At 37.4% G+C, this 17,110-nt stretch overlaps 1 protein-coding gene across 3 annotated transcripts; it reads right to left on the bottom strand.

Moving 5' to 3' along the window:
• Window positions 1-1,653: 1,653 nt before the first annotated feature.
• Window positions 1,654-16,828, bottom strand: ATXN3 (ataxin 3). Of its 3 annotated transcripts, none has more exons than XM_055716891.1 (11): window positions 16,744-16,828; window positions 13,042-13,206; window positions 12,470-12,514; window positions 11,025-11,110; window positions 10,544-10,610; window positions 8,056-8,143; window positions 7,669-7,801; window positions 6,385-6,560; window positions 5,863-5,986; window positions 5,024-5,112; window positions 1,654-4,401 (listed from the first exon to the last, which is right to left on the bottom strand). In XM_055716891.1, exons 1-11 carry the CDS (start codon window positions 16,765-16,767, stop codon window positions 4,307-4,309), a joined length of 1,092 nt encoding a protein of 363 aa, XP_055572866.1. In that variant the 5' UTR covers window positions 16,768-16,828; the 3' UTR covers window positions 1,654-4,306. The 3 variants fall into 3 exon arrangements, with proteins under 3 accessions (XP_055572866.1, XP_055572867.1, XP_055572868.1); XM_055716892.1 differs by having other exon boundaries at window positions 13,042-13,202; window positions 16,744-16,821; XM_055716893.1 differs by lacking the exons at window positions 12,470-12,514; window positions 13,042-13,206 and having other exon boundaries at window positions 16,744-16,782.
• Window positions 16,829-17,110: the final 282 nt, after the last annotated feature.

Raw genomic sequence — 17,110 nt, 5'->3', positions numbered from 1 at the left:
CTTCCTGAATTCACACGGTGGCTATAGTGGGGTGAGTGGGCGGTGTGTTTCAAAAAAAAAAAAAAAGTGTAGTAGTATCAATTATTTTCTTTTCTTACTAAGAAAAGTATTTTGATTTGGTAAAAGTTGAAAAGTCACACATACTTTTCACATTCTGAAGTACTGTAATTGGGGAAGCAGGTGACTACAGCAGATTAAATACTAAAGCATTCCCTCCACATCTGGAATGTGAAAAAGGCAAAACGTGTGTTTGCAAATTAAAAAAGTTTATTGTAAAACAGGTCATGCTTTTAAGATGCAAACCTGGATACAACACAAAGAAGCTACTAATCTGAAACTGAAGAATTGGACTGTGGCAGTTAAAATGTACTAAGTATTATTCTTACTTGAACAACTGATCATGTGTACATGGGGAATGGGTACGTATATATTAACCTGTTAAGACTCTTTCTTACGTGATTTGTGAGTTAGTAAAGATTTCCCATGTGTTGTTTGTTTTATGCAAGACAGTAATAGCATACCAAGTAAGCAACATAATTTCATATCTAAGCCCTTAAAAGAAGTTTCCACTTCAATTTTCTTTTCCTTAGATTCCTCCTTTAAAAGTATATGCTGATAACATGAATTGTACAATACTTCTTTGTAAGTCCAATTTCTAGAGTTCTCCAATCTCATTCCCCACAATATTTCTCAGTAAAAAGGCCACCATTTGTACATCTCCATCATTATTTGAAACAATAACTAAATCCTAGAAAAATTCAGGTATCTCAGAACTGTAACATGTTCTTGGTAATTTTTAAAACCCTGTTGTCAGTTTTTAATAAAGCAACTTGCAAATGACAATGTTTTTCTGAGATACAGAAATAAAATTACTAGACATGTGCAGAAGCAATTTTAAACTTCCCATTTTATAGACTTGCAATAGAAGCAATAGTCCAACATTAAAACACATTTGAGATTTAACTTTGCATTGGTTATTTTTAAGTAGCCTGCAAAGTAACGAAGTATGAAAAATAGTAAGAGTACCTTAGCTGATAATTACATTTAAACTTGAAGTTGTTTCAAGGCCACAAGGACACCAAATGTGGGAATAAGCCAGTATTCTATCAGGTTAGTTTCAAACCCAGGAAAACATGAGCATTTAAATAGCTTATATTTATACCTGCGGTGCCCAACAGGAATTGCATTCAAGCATGACTGCGTTACAACACTTTTTCCTCCTGCCCTCATTACAAGACCATGAAAGCAGTTTACAGAATTATACTTACAGAACTAATTTTGGAAAATGTTTAGTGTAATTATCACTCATTCCCCCTACCCCTTTCATTTCTATACGCAGAAAACCACAAACTGCATCACACAAACTGTTCACTGTGAGGAAGACTGTAAAGATCTGTTGGATGAATGAAGTCTGAAATCCCCTCTAATATCACACTGTAATAAAAAAAAATTATCAATTTCTGCTCCTTTACCATGGACTTTGTTCTAAAGTTACAACGTGGGGAAAAAGCCTTCAGTCTGACAGAACAATAGAGATAACACTGCAATAATAGAGATAACACTAGAAAGAGGCTCTAAATTAGTAAATGCCTTATGAGCATAGTTCAGCCACATTGAGAACTGTTTATCACTGAAAGAATGCACACCAAAAAATGAGATCAGCTTTTTATTGACAGGTTCTTGGCAGGTCCACACATTTTGAACTTTAGGTCTGGGTTATAAAATATGCACTGTCAGCAATTACTATTAGTCCTTTCCTTTGGTGCAATTAACATACATAGCTTAAATTGCTATCTCTTAACTGCTTGACTAGGCAGATACTCCTGCTTCATTAAACTTGACATTCCTCTGAAAATCAAACTGGTATTTCTAGTGCAACAATGTTGCTACACAGAAAGTAATGTGGTTAGCCCTGTAATGACTGACGCAGTTGTGCTTTTCAGGCACTGTTACTTAATATTCCCTACATATTAAAACACTTGGGTGATGAAGTAAAATGACATGAAAGTTCAAATGCAAACCTCCATGCTTTAGTGATTACAAAAGCACATAATTGTCATGGGTTACAGTTAATGCAATTCAAGGGGCTTAGATTTCTTTTTAATACAGGGCTGCTACACTATATAGCTCTAGAAATAATACATTTTTATTATATTCTCATAATAGAGGATAAAAGGTCCAAGTTCCAAGTACTGGTATCAAATTGCCAGCTTATAACTATGTATAAAAATGAGAGTCTGATTTCAGAAGTAGTTTATGGCACAACAAAAGAAGGGAAATTAAAGCTGTGGATAATGTACAGATGAGCAAAGAAATAATTCAGTGCTTTAGAGATTCCTTTCCTGTTCTCAGTTTCATTTAAACTGAAAGCAGAAATTTGCATCCTGAAAAATACAGCATTTCAAAATGGCATATGCACACATGGACTTTTAAAGCCATTGTATAGCTGTATTAATTTGAGACATTACAGATATTAATTATAATGTGCAGGACAGATTATTTTAAAAAGACAAAATTTAAAATCAGTTATTAAAAAGTCATGTCTTATGTCAAAATCCATGTTGTCTCACACAGACCAGTGTTTCTGGCGACATTGATGGAAATTCAACACACAGGTAAGGAGAACAGAATTTAGCCCAATTATGTATAATATAATAAGCTATCAAGAAAACATTGCTGTAAACAAATCTTTACTGAGAGGTGAGAGCCCTTTCACGTACAGTACTACTTGATGCTGAATGTATATTTCCATCTAGCTACCATTCATTTCATACTAATTTTAAGTAAATGTTACTATTGTGCAATGATATAACTTTAGAATTTTTTGATAAAGTAATTTGGGGTTATCTTCAAAAGATTCTTAGAATGCCTGTGCTGTTAACGCATTAAGTGGACTACAGCTTACATACTCTTATCTACAATGTATTTCCATATAATTTATATGTAAACAGAATTTGTATTTCAAGCACCATTTAGGAAAATGAAACATATCTCAATTGTTGCAATGAAGTTGAAAGTCAGGTTTGGTCACCCTGTTACACATTCATCCTGGGTATCAAAGCAAATGTCTTCCAACCAACAGCATATGCTATCTCACATATTTTGCTCCTCAATTTTTCTCAAGATCAGAAACAGCATGGTAAAAATTTGTAAGGTGCATGAATAAAGGCCATTCCTGAAAAAGCTGCAACATTCTGACAGACACTCATAAAAAACATTTCAGAAAAAAATCCACACAGACATAAATATTCATTCTTATAAGAACTACTTGCACAGGGGTCATTTCAGACTGGAGGAATGCACCTTACATGTGTGGCACTGACTTTATGGCACCTAAATCCCCTCCTCCTTTCTCCTAGACTCAGTTACAGCTCTTTCATACTGAAACGCCAGAATGAAGGGTTGAGCTTGAAGAGGAAAAAGATTCCAAAAGAGGTAGAAAACCTGTTTAACCCAACTGATTACATGCTACTTTTGTAGTAAAGACAGTGGCATAACTAGAAAAAGCATAAGAAAACAAAACCAAAACACCAAACCAAAGAAGGCAAGTTATCTGCCAAGAAATAGGGCAATGCAAAAATCCTACTTTAAACATGGATCTGCAAATTTTACAGCTGGAACTAAAGTGATACCAGAAAGCGACAGAACGTCAGAAGTCACTGAAAGATGCAGGAGTAACATCATAATAAAGAATATAACAAAGATTTTATCTTGAATTGTAAAGTACGAAATTTATGGATTCATGTTTCTCCTGTAGAATGGGTCATTTCAAAAGTGGACACCAGGATCAAAAAGTTGATATTAAGTCATTCATAATAAACATTCACAGAATAAATTACCTAAGATAAACAGAAATTTATTATTTTTCCCATTTTAAGAGATATCTTATAAAGAACTTAGTCATGAGTACAACTTACTACTTCTGTTTTCCCATTAGTAGTGAAGGAAATTGGTTGATGCTGGTTTTCAGAACCTTTTGTATTTTCAATAGGATTCTTCAATTTAAACTTGCTTTTAAACAAAAATTACAGCTGCTACACATGTCTAACTTTGTTCATGTGAATAGTTTAAGTAATTTTAATAACAGCTACTCTTGTGAACAGATGTTTTGTAGTAGGAGTGCTACAGTTTTCTAAATTAGTGCAATCTTTTTGTATTTGCAGACGCCCTCTAACTCTGACCTCCAGCCCCCCTTTCATTCCTGCTTCCAGAACTCTGAAATGAACCCTGCTTGTGCAACATCCACACAGTAATATTATAATGGAGACATAGTGTTTTGACAATAATAGGGAAAACAAAAGTTATGTCATTTCTCCTCTTCTTTATTCAAGTGGTTTCTAACAGACTCCAGAGACATATTCATAGCTGCTTGAAGCATGTCTTCTTCACTCATATCACCTCCTAAAGAAAATAAATGCATTTCAGTTGTAATAAATACACAGAGCTAGTTCTCAGCTGCAGTTAAATTTTTTTTTGTTCCTTCTGCCCACACCCACGTGTTTCCACCACTCCCAAAATTGGTTTTGTTTTTAAAAATCACTGAACATTTTGCACTTAGCTTTCCCTCCACAATGGTGGCTCTGTAACAAGAAACACATTAATTTTGGGTCACCAGTGCCCAATACTACACACTTACATTCTACTGAAAACTGGTTCCAGTAATTTGTCAGATATTACTCCAAGTTTATTACACTGTCATACAAGTTTAAGAATCATTTAGAAAACAAATTATTGGCACAAATCCTATCAGATTGCAATTTGTAATGCTCAAGCCAAACAAAACAAAAAAAGGCAAAGCCAGAACTCAAATGGTCTAACAGTAATGCTGTCCACTTTGAAACAGGATATTGACATTCAAAGCATAGCAGGCTTTTCAACAAAGCGATCCTTTCCTTCACTACATAGTTTGAATGGCTGCTGGAGTGAGGAAGTAGGCAGGTAAGGAAAGCTAGGAAACAGCGCAACACAAAAGTGAAAAAGACATAAAAATTTCAGTGTTGGAAATACGTTTAAAAAAAGATACCTGGGTCAGCTTCTGGAGTGCTTGAGCTTAGAGTTGGCTTATCATATAAGGTCAGGGCCTGATCTTGCTGCTGTAGCTGTTGCTGCTGCCTGAAAGTGTTACAAATTTATAAGAGAATAAGATTAACATCAACACAAAACCTGTAATCGAGTCTATTGCATTGTAAAGAAGGCCAAGACTGAGAATTAGCAGCTGTTTGGTTCAACTAACACCGCTGCAGCTAAAAATCTCTTCAATCGTCTCACCCTGCTAACTTTCAGACACCTATCTTCCCAACATTATACTCCAAGCCAACATCACTGTTTTCACAGTATCTGGATGTTCTGCATTCTTCATCTCTCATGCAAAGTCTAACTCCTCTCATCCATAGCATTTCACCCTGGTCTTTATCTCGTCCATTTCTAGGAGGCAGAGATAAGGAAAAGCTACAACAATAGCCCAACTATGTATCAAGAAGGTACTCCAGAACAACATAAAATATCATCTAGAATACTTTCATGTGATGCACACTAGAGGCATCATTAGCAGAAGCAAAGTCTTAGAAGTACTTTTCTTCAGGAAGACAATTACAGAAATTTACAGGATTTCATTTAAAATACTTCTATAACATGTATGTTTTCTTTCTTCACAAGACTGATGTTGCACTACTAACAGATCCCCTCTTATTTACAGGTTTCTGTTCTTCATAGGAACCACCTGGGAATAGCAAAATTCAGGTACTGTTAGGAAAACATTAAAGAAGTTAAGCTGTACCTCAATCAGAAACTCATCCACACCCAAAAAACACTGAAAAATAACAACATGTACTTCCACATGCAGTTTTTTATAAACTACTTTACTTTTCAAAATATGCTTGCCGTCTCCTTCGCAATTCTTCTGAAGAAAGGGAGTCAGTCTGACTGGTGTGAGGTGACTGAAGAACATTCTGTGGTAAAGAGTCTGAGAACTCACTTCGACGACTACCTAAAACCAGAACATGCCATATCCTACTAACTACAGTAAAAAGAAATATAGTTTAAGAAAATGTTTTCAAACTTGAGAGGTAGAAAGAGACTTGTTGGAGAAATAAGCACCTAGGCTAACTTCACTTGATACTGTCTCTCCTCCCCTTCCCTCCTGCCACCCTTTGCCAATTTGTTCTTGCTCCCTAAAGATCAATGCTAACATGAAAGTTACAACTCTTCAGAAGGTAGAAAGGAGAGCTACAGGTAATTCTGGGTTTTCCTTCTGTGCTTTAAAGCCAGTCTTCTCAGAGAGCTTGATGCATGCTCAAAAAAGTGGCTGACTGAAACCGACTGCAGTAGTCACCTAAAGCATAAGCAACATGAACACTGTACATGAAATTTGTATGAGCACTGCACCTTGCATGCTGAGTTGGATGGCTCTGCGAAGATCAGCTTCTTCATCTTCCATATCAATTTCCTGCCTGCTTAGAGCCAGGGCTCTCTGAAAATTCTCCTCATCTTCATCTAACATGCCTGTTCCATCAAAGGGATGGTTAACTTCTATTGCTTGGTCCACATCACTTCTGGGTAGCCTGTGAAATGGACATATTTATAGCAGAACTCAAACAGAAATGACACTAACTTTCACTGTGAGACTGAAAGGATTTTTTTCTGATTTAACTCCACTTTTTTTAAACTTTGGAAAAAAACATTTATATTGTGAAAATTGTTACATAAACAAGTATTTTCATTTCTACATGAAAAAGCTTAAAAGGGCTGTGAACAGCTTGCAGCTGTAAAAATGAAAATACTGCAATTCCAAATGCATGCACATGTTGAGAAGAACCTATTCCATAGGAAAAACTTCAAAAACATAAGCCAACAAAAAGCACTAACGCATGTTATTCAAACTTATTGCTATTTAAACAGTTACATCAGCAGAGAACAGTGCATCTGGTCCCCTCAGGAAGCTTTGATGACCACACTAGGAGAACACATCCTCTGTGAAGTATACACACTTTCCATGTTATTGCCAAGTATCTTGTTTTTATTCCATCAATTAACAACAACCAGTTTATTATTTCTTCCACTTTGTAAAGATAATGACTTAATTCCTCTGAAAAGCCTTAAGCCTTTTTATCAGTATGCAATTTATTCACTATGAATATGTAATAAAATTATTGCAGAAGTTCTACTTTATATGCTTTCAAGGATGTTTTATATTAGCAGTATGCACCACAACAGAGCAGTACCACAACATTTACAGTGGAATTATTGCGAGAGAGAATGCTGTATGATTTATACGATATCAAATTCAGATAGGCATTTCTCATTCTTTACTTGTGACAAAATGCACAAGCCAGTCTTAATTATAGGTTGATTACTATTAACCATAGTTTGTTAAGGTTTGATAACCCATTTTACTGTATTTGGAAAAATGCTGTAATCAAGAAGTTAAAAATGTGCACTATACAACACTTAGGCACATGGAAAGCTAAATCCTTATTAACATAGCTTTTGCCCACTTAAAATACACCATTTGTGTTCTACCAACTTGCTTTTACTGTGTGCAGCAGTAATAAGCATATTGAACTGAAGGTACCTCTAATTACTTCTTAAGAGGGTTGTTTCCATGTAGGCATTAATCGTGGAAACCAATCATACTGAATATTATTAAAATCAAGTCTCTATTTAGCTTACCTCTGATCTCTTGGCTGGGCTGTCTCTTCTCCAATTAGTTTTGGTCGCTGCATCTGCTGTACCCGAATCATCTGCAACAGCTGATCAGCCTCACAGTCTGGCAGGTCACCTTTTACTACAAATATGGAATAACCTGAGAAAAATAAATCATAAGTATATAGCATTAAGGTGCATGCATAAACACTCTAAAAAACGCACACTATATGGAACACAATGATGTGCAATTTATTACAATGTAAGGCTCTACCTTTTATTATAAGGACTTGGGTTATTTCACTATTTCAATCATAAAACTACGGGTAGTTAACTGAATACATAAGTTCTAATAAATAATGATCATTACCTACTTTCATTTAATGAGATTTAACATCTGCAAGTTACTATTACCTTCCTGTTGTAACTGAGCCAAGAAAAGTGCAAGATATGTATCTGATATTAGTTCTGGACCCATCAAGAGAGAGTTCAAGTTAAACCACTGTAATTAAGAAAAAAAAGGTTTGAGAGAACAAATTAGCATAAAGATTACTTGGTAATCCATTTCTGTACATTGTGGTTATTTTCTATAATGGAATATCTGAATAAACCTAGTAACATAAACTATCAAATTAAAAGTCTTTTGAAGCACAAAACCTATTCTGGTAAAGGCAACCCTTCAAATACTCTTCAGCTAACAGGAAACCTGAGTTGGGGAAATCACTGCACGCTCTCTCCCATTACTGAACACTGGTACCAGGCAAACAGATTAAAACAGGTAAACTAAAATATAATGGTAGAAGAATTATTTCAGACATCATTCTAAAATTCTGCTTAATCCTACTTTTAAATCTGTTCAGAGACGAATGAAGGAAGAAACCTTCCATAAGTTAATGCTGTATCTTAACAAGTTAATAGATAAAGGAAACAGAAGTTGAATTATTTCCATAAAATACTTCATTAAACATTCTGCCTTTACTAGCTGGTGATGCTGAAAACTATTGTTTACTTCTCTGATACAATTTTTAAATACAAAAAATTACTAAACACGAACTCAAATTTAATATGCTGACAGTACAGCATATTACAATAGGGGACGCTTGAGATAAATATACACAGATCATTTCTAGTTCCCTGAATAAGGCAACTAGTTATTTATAGTACTTCTAGATATAATCAACATGGACAACAAAATATTCTACCTTTAAAACCCCTCATATATTGCAATCAATCTGAAGAACATTTTTTATACCATACTCATTCAATAATATCCAATTTTAACCAAGAAGCACCATTTCAAATAGTAGAAGGAGAATTCTATCTTCATTCTTACAAAAATGCATTTATGTACCCAAACTTCAATATATGCAGTCATACACTTGCGGTCAGGCCCGTACTATAATTCACCTGGACTACAGATAAGTGACTATCTACCATTCTGTCATTGTCACAATTTGTCAAAAACACCCTTTGCCACTAGGAAAGGCTAAGACTACCAACAGCATAGGAGTGGGGAATAAACAGTTAGGTGAACAAATACGATGGACAGATTACTGACAAACTTTTAAAAGGGAATATAGAAGAGGAAAGTTTTTTCTCTATAAAAAACTTCTATAAAAAAAAGCAAACTAATTTTGCTTTAACTGTAATAGGAGCAGGTCAAACCTGAGGCAACCATTTTGCCTATCTTTTCTCATTACTCTCTAGTTAAGACACCTAGTTTTGTCTTCAAGTGGTTACAAGCCACATGTACAAGCAAAAGACATCCGCCCCTTCAACTTAGAACATTTTGGGCTAGAACGTGCTCTCACAAAATTCCACCCACCATGGTTGTATATATAATATGAAACATTCCCATACTTTTAAGAGAGACCATTCAGCCTTTTTAATATCGAATATATAAAAATTGCCTGTAAACATTTAGACATAAAGCAGAAGAGTAGAGCTTAGTTTGCTTACTCACAGGGAAATTTTTTGTAATTTTTTTTTTACATCTGCATGACAACATAGGTAGCTACCACTTGCAAAGTGAACCGAATAGATAAATAAGACTCCTGTCCACTACTGTAGAATCTAAATGCTTATTTAATTAACATTTTCTATGACAAAAAAAGCCCCCCAAAAAATCCAAACACCAAACCAGCTTAAGTTGTATAAAAGCTTATGCGGTGTGATTCAGAACAATGATTGACTACCGAAATAGAACACTGCATTGATGTTACAAGGGACACGGACATGACCTGAGTTATTATGTACGTACCATACACTTGTATGGCCATCCCTTACCTTTAGTAGCTATTTCCTGCTTATAATAGAATTGTTTGAGAAAGTTTTCCAAAACAGTGTGAAGTTGTTCTTTTACTTTCCTCAACCTTATCCTGATGGTTACTCTTAAATACTAGCAATCATAAATATGAATACATTTGAAATTTGAACTTTCTCTTATAACTACTGTCCATTTAAATAAACACAATTATTTTTTTCAACATCAATAATTCAGTGCATTAAAGTTTGCATTCTATAGGGATCCTAACCCTTGCCTAGGACTCCTTCCCCCTCAACCCCCACACCCACCCCCTACAATTTTTCTGCTACTTTTCATGCAGAAAAGAAAGAACAGTTAAGACACCACACAGACTCTACCAGAGCTGTAGCTCCCTAGAGGACAAGTTCACTGAGGAACTGATCCTAGGATCCTTCCCCACGCTCACATTCATAAAAAATGTCAGGCAGTTTTTGTGATGTAACAAACATTTACTTTTTAATTATTTTTTTTTAATATGGGGTACTGTTAAAGCAAACCGCAGCAAAAGCTTGCAAAAGGCCAACACATGGTCTACTCGCAACCACTTTTCCACCCCCATTGTGAAGTCAATTTTTAAATAAAGAAAGACAGTGTCACCTGTTTTCCTAACTTTCGAACTGTAAACCAGTGTTCCTTATAATTACAAATAAATGATTTTTCATTTCTGTAAAAAGAAAAACAAAAGGTATAGATAACATTAAATACTCTAATATTTGAGTGCATATTAATGTTTAAGTTCTTTGCTACCACTAATTTAAACTTATATTAAAAATTTCAGTAACATAACTGTTGATGTTACAGAGTACTCATACTGCTTTTATAACATTTAGGAAGCTGTCAATGTTACTGAAATCTCTGTATACCTGTGATGCCACAGATACTGAGATATCATGAAGGCACAGAGGGCAGATGCTCATATACATCCCAAAAAAGAAAAAAGTAAAGACAGAGGAGATAACATCAGAATGCAACAGAGCTTGAAATAGTAGTTTTAAAGGATGATTTAAACCATAGGTTAAGTGTGTTATTTTCCTGTAAAATGAAAGAAGGTTGCCAAGAAAAAAAAAAAAAGTCTTACATAGGGTCGATCCCAAGCCTCTGATACTCTGGGCTGTTGAAGAGGATTAGTTCTAAACCCCAAACTTTCAAGGCATTGCTTATAACCTGTCAAAAAATAGCACTTTTCATGAGTCAAATCGGTCAAATCAAATGTAAGCAATGCAACCATTTTAGCTGCTATAAACAATTATGTTGTTTTCATAAACTTCGATTTCAAGACATTGCTAGGAAACCTAGGAATCACATTATTCAAAATGCAGCTGTCATGAATCTACACACAAACATAACACACATACCATATCTAAGAGGAAGTAGCAAAACTAGAATTTACCTGAGATGCGTTAATAAGCTTACTCCCCCAGACAAAGCTGTAACTTCACCTCCCACAGACACTTCATAAGTTGTCATCTCTCTCTCTCTGCTCTCAACACACTGTTCTGCCTCCCCTCCCCCCAATATGTCATCTTTCCCCACAGTAACTATTGAAATTCTGCACCACTGGATTGTCACAGGATCAGTCAGGTATATTAGAACAAACTCTTTTACAATAACTCTTTAAAGCATCTGAAATAATGCTGTAGAAAAATTTAAATTAACAATTCATCTTCCTTTCAGTAAGCTGACTATGCAGCAAATGAGCAAAGCAATAACAGGACAAAAAAAGAATATGAGGAAGCATTTTTTTTCATCTATGGAAGCAGCACAAACAAGAACACAAGAAATGCCAATCTGTTAATGGTTTTTCACTGAATAGAAAAACAGAAAAGAAGCTCTCAAGGGATTCTGGAACATTGACAAGCACCTCTGAAAGCTCAGAAGACAGTCAAAGGTGCAAAGCATTGCCTACAGCTCCAGTCTAAACACAAGCCTCAATTCAGTGTCCAATACCATTTTTTTCTTTTTTTTTTCTGGTTTAAGTAGTTATTATTAATTACTTTTCCATTATGGTCCTTAAAAAAAAAAAACAACCACCAACCCCACCCCCACCCCCAGCTCCCCAGCCCTAAAGTGTCTGGAGTGTGTTATAAAAACTGTAATGCAGAGATAATCACAGCTTTTTCCATTCTGCAGACCACTGTGATAACCCTGTAACCATTGCCAAGGGCTTTACAGTCTATAATTTGAGAAAACAATCTCAACTCTGCTTTTCCACCAGTAGTCTATGGGAGTCAAGATCTATACCTGGAGTGCCCACCAGAAGCAACTTGAAATCAAGTTTATTGCCAGCAGGTGTCATTTTGCAGTTCAGGAGTCCATGCTGCTATTATGTGTTTAAGGGCCTATGAACTGAAGAACTGCAAGTCACTGCTCTTAATGGAAAAAAGAATGAAGATGTGCAAGTCCAGCACTTAATCCCATTAACCCTATAAACAGGAAACTAGATGAAAAAACTTGATGCCATTTAAATTATATAAGAGAATATACTGCATAAAAAAATTTCTGTCAGTATAAAGCTGTGCTTACTTGAATTGAGAAGAATCCACTGTCATCCATATTTACAGAAGGCTGCTGCTCAGTGTGAAGTTGGGAGGGAGAAAAGGGAAATGGTGTAAGCATAAAAGGTCAGAAATAATTCAGTTTTGAAAGTAAGTATAACTGCACATACTTGAAGCAACAACTCAGCATGACCTAGTCTGTAAGGCTGATTACAATGCCTAAATAAGTTTATTAATTAAAAACTCAAACCTTTAAATTAGAAATTCTCAGTGCTTAAAAGACAGACAGGCATGGGAACTTCTGTTCCTGTCTCTGCCACTGGCTTACAAAACCAAAAAGCAAATTGCTGATCCTCCTCCTCACCATGTCTGACCTTCCTACCGGTAAGACAAAGATGGTGTAGCTTTTTGTAGAATTGTTGTAAAGCTGTACTAGTAACATTTGAAAATGCCAGATTCAAGATACGTGAATTAAAAGGCCTATAAATTTATGAAGTTTTAGCACTGGGAATTAAACCTCCTCTAGCTATGCAAGAACACATTTGTTCTACACAAGATTTCAGGCAAATACCAAGCAATCTCAAATTAAGATTATTTTACCTGTAAAAATGTTCTATATTCTTCACTAGACACTCCTCCCTCTGCCATTCTCATTCTTTCTTCCTCATCCAACTGCTGTGCAATAGAGGATAACTCAACAGGGCTAAAATATTCCCCTTGTAGCAAATTATTCAGACAGTGCTGGGCACACAATGAGCCTTCTTGCTAACATAGGAAGAGACAAAAATACCAAACACAACCAAAAAATCAGGTTAATGTTTTACTCTGTAAAGCAACTCAACCATTTCATTCTGGCAAACTTCCTGCCCTACCCACTCGCCCAGAATGCCATATATTCTTCAGATGTGTTATGCTGCAAGGCATAAAATACAACCCTCCCATCAACTTGATGTGAACAGCCCTCCCCCCCCCCCCCCCCTTTTATTCCCTCAATGAAATTTATGTAAAAATATTACATTTGAAAACACTGTAAAAATTCCCAGTGGCCTGACCAAATCACACAAGGACCCTGCAGCCATCAGGACAATGGATTCTGTCCTCTTCCAAATCGCCACCACACGGAAATGAAACAGTTTAGATCTGTACTTCCCAGTAACAAATGTTTTCTGGAACAGATGCTCTCTCATACTTTTCTTCCCTGCCAAGTGTGTCTATTAGCAACATGCTCTCCACATATAGCTACAGAAAAGTAAACCATTAGGACTTTGGACAGATTTAAAATACACATTTTCAGAATGTATTTCCTTCATTTCAGGTTACTCACCCAGTTCAGGTTATAACCATTTTTTCTATTGCCAAGAAAGTGATTAGGTACTGGAGGAGCAGTAAAGCTCATTCTCCACGTGAAATTTACGTATAGGAGCTAGGTAAAAGAAGCTAATGCTACTGCTTCTAAAAACTTGGTAAGAATGATGAGGTGACAAGAAAACATAAAAAAGAAATTAGCATATTAATCAAAATAGTTTTTGTTAATAAACCATTTCAACAGAAAACACTTCAGTCACTTTGTTACATATTCAGCACACTGGAAATAATGGAAGTACAATATAATATTTTTAGACTGTCAACCCAAATTAAAAACTAGTAAAATTGCAATGTCAGTCATGATTTTGTTGCATAAATAAAAAAAATATATAATCTGAATGCATGTCAGGCTCCAACATTTTCGTAAGTGCAAATAAAATACCGCCTTGTTAAAAAAAAACCCAACCCAATTAGTCTTTCCTGTGAAAAGCAACCTTTCTTTACAATCCTGCTTTCCTCTTGTTTTAATCAGTCCTCATTTTTATTTGCATTAAAAATGCTAAAATGCATGCACTCTATTAAAAACAAAACTAAAACTCCTCAACAAAAATAAAGAGCACCTCCCTCTCCCAGGAAATCCACAGAACCTAAGAATACAGCAGCATGCCTTGAAGGAACGTTCTTTAAACTTCCCTGAAAGTCTCATACAAATCATATGCACACGTCTCCCATGATCTGCCTTACAGCAGGAACCTCAAAAACTTAACCCTAGATTACAGAATCTTCCTAGGGCTTCATCACTTAACTGAGCAGCAAGTTATTAAAGCTAGATTGGCTGTACAGCCAGGGTTCAACTGAATCCAGAAGCCATCCCCAGTTCACATCCTTCCCACACAAGAAACTCAAGACTAAACACCAGCTCCTGTCCCTTCAGGACCACATCCCTGCTGCTGGTCATATGACAAAACTATAAGAGAAGAACCTGCTTAAGAATCACAGGTTTCTCCACCAGAATTATATGAAACTGATTTAGAAACAAAGAGGTATTAAAATACCTTTGAAAATTAGTTGTATCGCAGGCTTAAATCTTAATTTCACTACAAGGACCTTTCTGTATTTGTACAGTTTTATCTTAAAGTAAGAAACTTTAATGCTCATACACAAAATTAGTACATATTAAGTGAAAAATGCAGAAAACTGATCTTACAGCTTTTAATAGACATTAACGTCAATTTTTTCCCCAGAAAATATTGTGTATTTCCATAATCTAAAATCCCCTTGTCGAAACCTATTTTGATGAAAACAGTTGCCCTGCTTTCAATGTTTTCCACCACCTGTATCTTATCAAAGAAAAGACCATCTTCTAAGACATGTGCTCCTTAAGACCCACTCTCTGTTACCACCACGCCCCTGTTAAAATGCCATGTTCCTTAGGTCTTTGTTTGTTAAATTGCTTTTATGAATACCATGTTTTTCATGCCTTTTTATTGGAACATCTACGGTGGGCAGATTCAAGTGTGTGTGCAGCACTTGAAATATTTTGACAACACTTGATAGGGTGGGTGGTGGGTGGGTGGCATGATCCCTTAAGAAAGAAGCCAGAGGTTCAGTTATTGTTACTACTCTACTCAAAATTTAACAAGCTAAAAATATTTGGTACTCCAATTTAAAACAGGTGTAACTTTGTAACTGTATAACTAACTTAACCAGGGAGCAGTGTACATTTCATATGTGAGAGGCCCAAGACTGTACCCTCCACTTGCCCAAAACCTGTAGGAACTACAAATTACAATCCGTTCATAACTTTGAATGCATTATGCTCTGTCACGTCAATGTCAGCAGTTTTGTTATTTAACCAGAAAGAAACTTAGACATTAAAAATTTATTATTTCATTATATGATAGGCCAGAAAACAGTAAGGTACATTTGTTTTGAACTCATTTTAAAATTTAGACTGGAACTCAAGGTCACTGTATCAGAGGCCATAATGGCTGAAATCCAATACTCCTCTTCTGAACAGCAGCTGCTTAACACAACAACGCTTGCCTAGTTTTGCAACCCAAACCTAGTTTGAAAGAACACTCCTCGGGTTCTGTGGGTTTCAGAACAGTAAATTTTTTGGTTTTTAAAATCAAGTTACAATTATTTTGCTTTATTTGCCAAGAAAACAAACCATTATACATGAGAACAGTGTACAAAACCTAATGTTAATCTTAACAGCAGTGCAGAAGCATTAGCAAATATATCAAAACAACCAACTATATTTGAGTAGCATGAAAACATAAATAGCTTGTATTTGGGAACCCGGATAAACCACAGCAGGTCATAGGCACATTGGTCCTCCAAACAAGGAAACTGTTCAGCTCAGAGGCACAGTACATAAATCAGGATTTCCTTAACAGCTCTCCCTCTCCCTGCTCCTTACAGAACCCCAGCCAAGCCAGGCTAGGTGATGTGTCCGAGAGCACTGACACCCCTGCCTGCCGCTGCTCATCTTCATGCTCACTTCCAAGCCATGCGAGCTCTCCCTTAAGAAACACAAGCAGTTGTAGCCTGCACCTTCCTGTACGCACGGTCTACTTCTAAAGGTCCAAGAGAGGAGGCAGCCACCGTGCGACAGGAAACGCTGAGGCTCAGCCCTGACTCTCTTTGATCTCCGGTAACATTTCCTTCCCTCGCCGAGCCGGGCCGGGCCTCTGGAACCGCCGGGCGGGAGAGCCGCAGCTCTCCCGAGCCAGAGCAAACCGCGCCGCCGCCTCACCCTGCCACCTGACGGGTGCCCGGGGAGGGGCAGCGGGCTCGGCTGCGCAGGGGCCAGGCGCACCCCGTGGGTATCGCGGGCTGCCCCCGGGCCAGCGCAGGGACAGGAAACACAGCAGCCACCCCTCAGAGAAAGCACTCCTGGGCCGGCCGGCCGGCCAGCCAGCGGCACAACCCCCCCCCAGGCCAGCCGGCAGCCTCCAGAAGAAGCAGAAGCTCACCCCGTCCCTCACTCACCCGCTCATGGAAGATCGACTCCATGTTTATTGTCAACGGCCAGCAACCCCCGCCTCACGTGACCTCCCCAACCAATCAAACCCTCCCTTGCTCGCTGACCGGCTGCAGCCAATCCGCGCAGGGCCCTGGCTGGGCTGGCCGCCCGGATGAGGCCGTGGCGCGGGCTGCCGGCCGTGGCGGCGCCCCCTGCCGGCGAGGAGGCCGAGGGGGCTGAGCCACCGCCTCCGCTGGCCGGGAGCGCCCCCGGGCAGGGCGGCGGGAGGCCGCCTTCGCGGAGAGCTCGACACACACGTACTACCTGTTCTTCCCGTGTCATTAGCACGAATTCCAGAACACCCCGCACTGCCTGTTCCCTCGGAAAGGTTCG

The sequence above is a fragment of the Falco cherrug genome, chromosome 7 (genome assembly GCF_023634085.1).
Source record: "Falco cherrug isolate bFalChe1 chromosome 7, bFalChe1.pri, whole genome shotgun sequence".
Lineage (NCBI taxonomy): Eukaryota > Metazoa > Chordata > Aves > Falconiformes > Falconidae > Falco > Falco cherrug.
The sequence above is the reverse complement of the archived record's forward strand: the minus strand, read 5'-3'. Positions and strand labels throughout refer to the sequence as shown.

Excerpts from the sequence above, each read along its gene's own strand:
- ATXN3 (XM_055716891.1), bottom strand. The coding sequence starts at position 16,767 with ATGGAGTCGATCTTCCATGAGCGG. Across the intron at positions 10,611-11,024 it reads AGGCTTGGGATCGACCCTAT|AAATGAAAAATCATTTATTT; the intron begins GTAAGACTTTTT and ends TTCTTTTTACAG. Across the intron at positions 6,561-7,668 it reads GCCCAGCCAAGAGATCAGAG|GCTACCCAGAAGTGATGTGG; the intron begins GTAAGCTAAATA and ends TCCATTTCACAG.